This window comes from Myotis davidii, unplaced genomic scaffold (assembly GCF_000327345.1).
Source record: "Myotis davidii unplaced genomic scaffold, ASM32734v1 scaffold1569, whole genome shotgun sequence".
NCBI classification, from domain to species: domain Eukaryota; kingdom Metazoa; phylum Chordata; class Mammalia; order Chiroptera; family Vespertilionidae; genus Myotis; species Myotis davidii.
Genome location: NW_006299704.1, coordinates 322,318 through 323,876, shown reverse-complemented (window position 1 = coordinate 323,876; position 1,559 = coordinate 322,318). Strand labels below are relative to the sequence as shown.

General features: G+C 56.1%; 1 protein-coding gene across 1 annotated transcript in view; it reads left to right on the top strand.

The window, feature by feature from the left end:
- LOC102760885 (sodium/hydrogen exchanger 2-like) overlaps nucleotides 1–1,553 on the top strand; it is a 33,182-nt gene extending 31,629 nt beyond the window's left edge. Inside the window, exon 9 of the mRNA XM_006775421.2 lies at nucleotides 1,150–1,553. Coding sequence (XP_006775484.2) covers nucleotides 1,150–1,514 — 365 coding nt within the window. The 3' untranslated portion in view covers nucleotides 1,515–1,553. The remainder of the gene's footprint in view (nucleotides 1–1,149) is intronic.
- The last annotated feature ends 6 nt before the right edge of the window (nucleotides 1,554–1,559 follow it).

Here is a 1,559-nt window from a genome sequence, read left to right as displayed (position 1 = left end):
AGAACAGGGGTCCTCCACTACTGGGGTCCTCCCCCAGAAAAGCTATAAATGTGCAAAGGTGTGTTTAATTTTTACAGTAATTGTAATATATTTTCATAAATCAGCCATATATTTTACTTCTGTAATTATTTAAACTTTGACATAAAGTCAGATACCTCTTTATTTTATGATATCTTTATGTAGATATTGAGCCATTGTCTGTGAAACCCCAGAAGAAAAATGTTAGGATATCATGTTCTTAAAATGTAGATGTAACAACAATATCCCACCATTTTTTCCTTGTTTATTTATTTAATCAAGGAGAGGAAAGTCTAAGGATGACCTGTGTGTGGAGGCTGAGGTGGGAAATGAGGGAAGGAGGGGGAGGGAACCTGGGCGTGCAGGACAGTGGCCACGTGACCACAGACATCCAGCAGAAATGCTGTTACCAAGACTCTCAGCTCCCAGCATCCCAGCACCTCCTCCCTGCAGGAGTCCAGGACCCCAGCAGTGGAGGACCCCAGTAGTCCAGGACCCCAGCAGTGGAGGTCCCCAGCAGTGGAGGACCCCAGTAGTCCAGGACCCCAGTTTTTATGCAGTTGGTTCTAATCTCAACTCCTCCCTCTGTTTGGAAGGTGCACACTGGTTTTGACCCTTTTGTAAAAATATGAAGAGAATAAACAAGGCAATATATGAGATCAAATCAAGGCAAGATCTTGCAATAGCAGCTAACTCTTGGTGTCTTCCTGTGGTGGGTGGAGTCCCCTGGGGCAAGTCCTGGGACAGGTCCCTGGGGCAGGTCCTGGGGAAGTTCCCTGGGGTAGGTCCTGGGGCACATCCTGGGGCAGGTGGCACACAGCCCAGGCTGCTCTCGGTGCCAACAGGCTCCACCACACTGACCCCTGAGCTTCAGTCCCTTCATCTGAGATGGGTGACGTGAGGGGAGATTCCTAGATGCGTGTAGTTAGAGCTGAGGTCAGTGCTGGCACATGTCAGAGCTCCGCACCATCTGCGGAATGCCCAGGGGTAGCCCGAGGGCTGGGGGGTCAGGCAGGTGCCCAGCTTTCAGTGGGAGTCGGGAGGGAGCCTGCCTCACACCAGACCCCTTAGCACTGCCATCGGGGACCCTCCTCTGAAGCACATTCCCTGCTGACCTTCTGCTCGGTGCAGGTGGCAACAGCAGTGACTCGGACGCCGATGCCGGGACCACTGTCCTCAACTTGAAGCCCCGCGCAAGGCGCTTCTTGCCGGAGCAGTTCTCACAGAAAGCAGCCCAGGCCTGCAGGATGGAGTGGAAGAACGAGGTGGACGTCGATGCCGCCCGGCAGCCCTGCACCCCGGCACCCCACCGCAGGGAGGGGGCCACGCAGACCCCAGGCACGCTGCGGCAGCCCCTGCTCCCCCATGGCCAGCTAGGCCCCGGGCAGGAGGGCCCCACGACTGAGAGCCAGCGACCCAGGCCGCCCCCCAGGCTGGTCCGAAGGGCCTCGGAGCCTGGAGGCCACAAGGCTCGCTGGGGGAGTGAGCGGCCCTAGCGGGAAATGCCCTGCGGCCAGCGCCACTGTCACTGCTCCAAACAG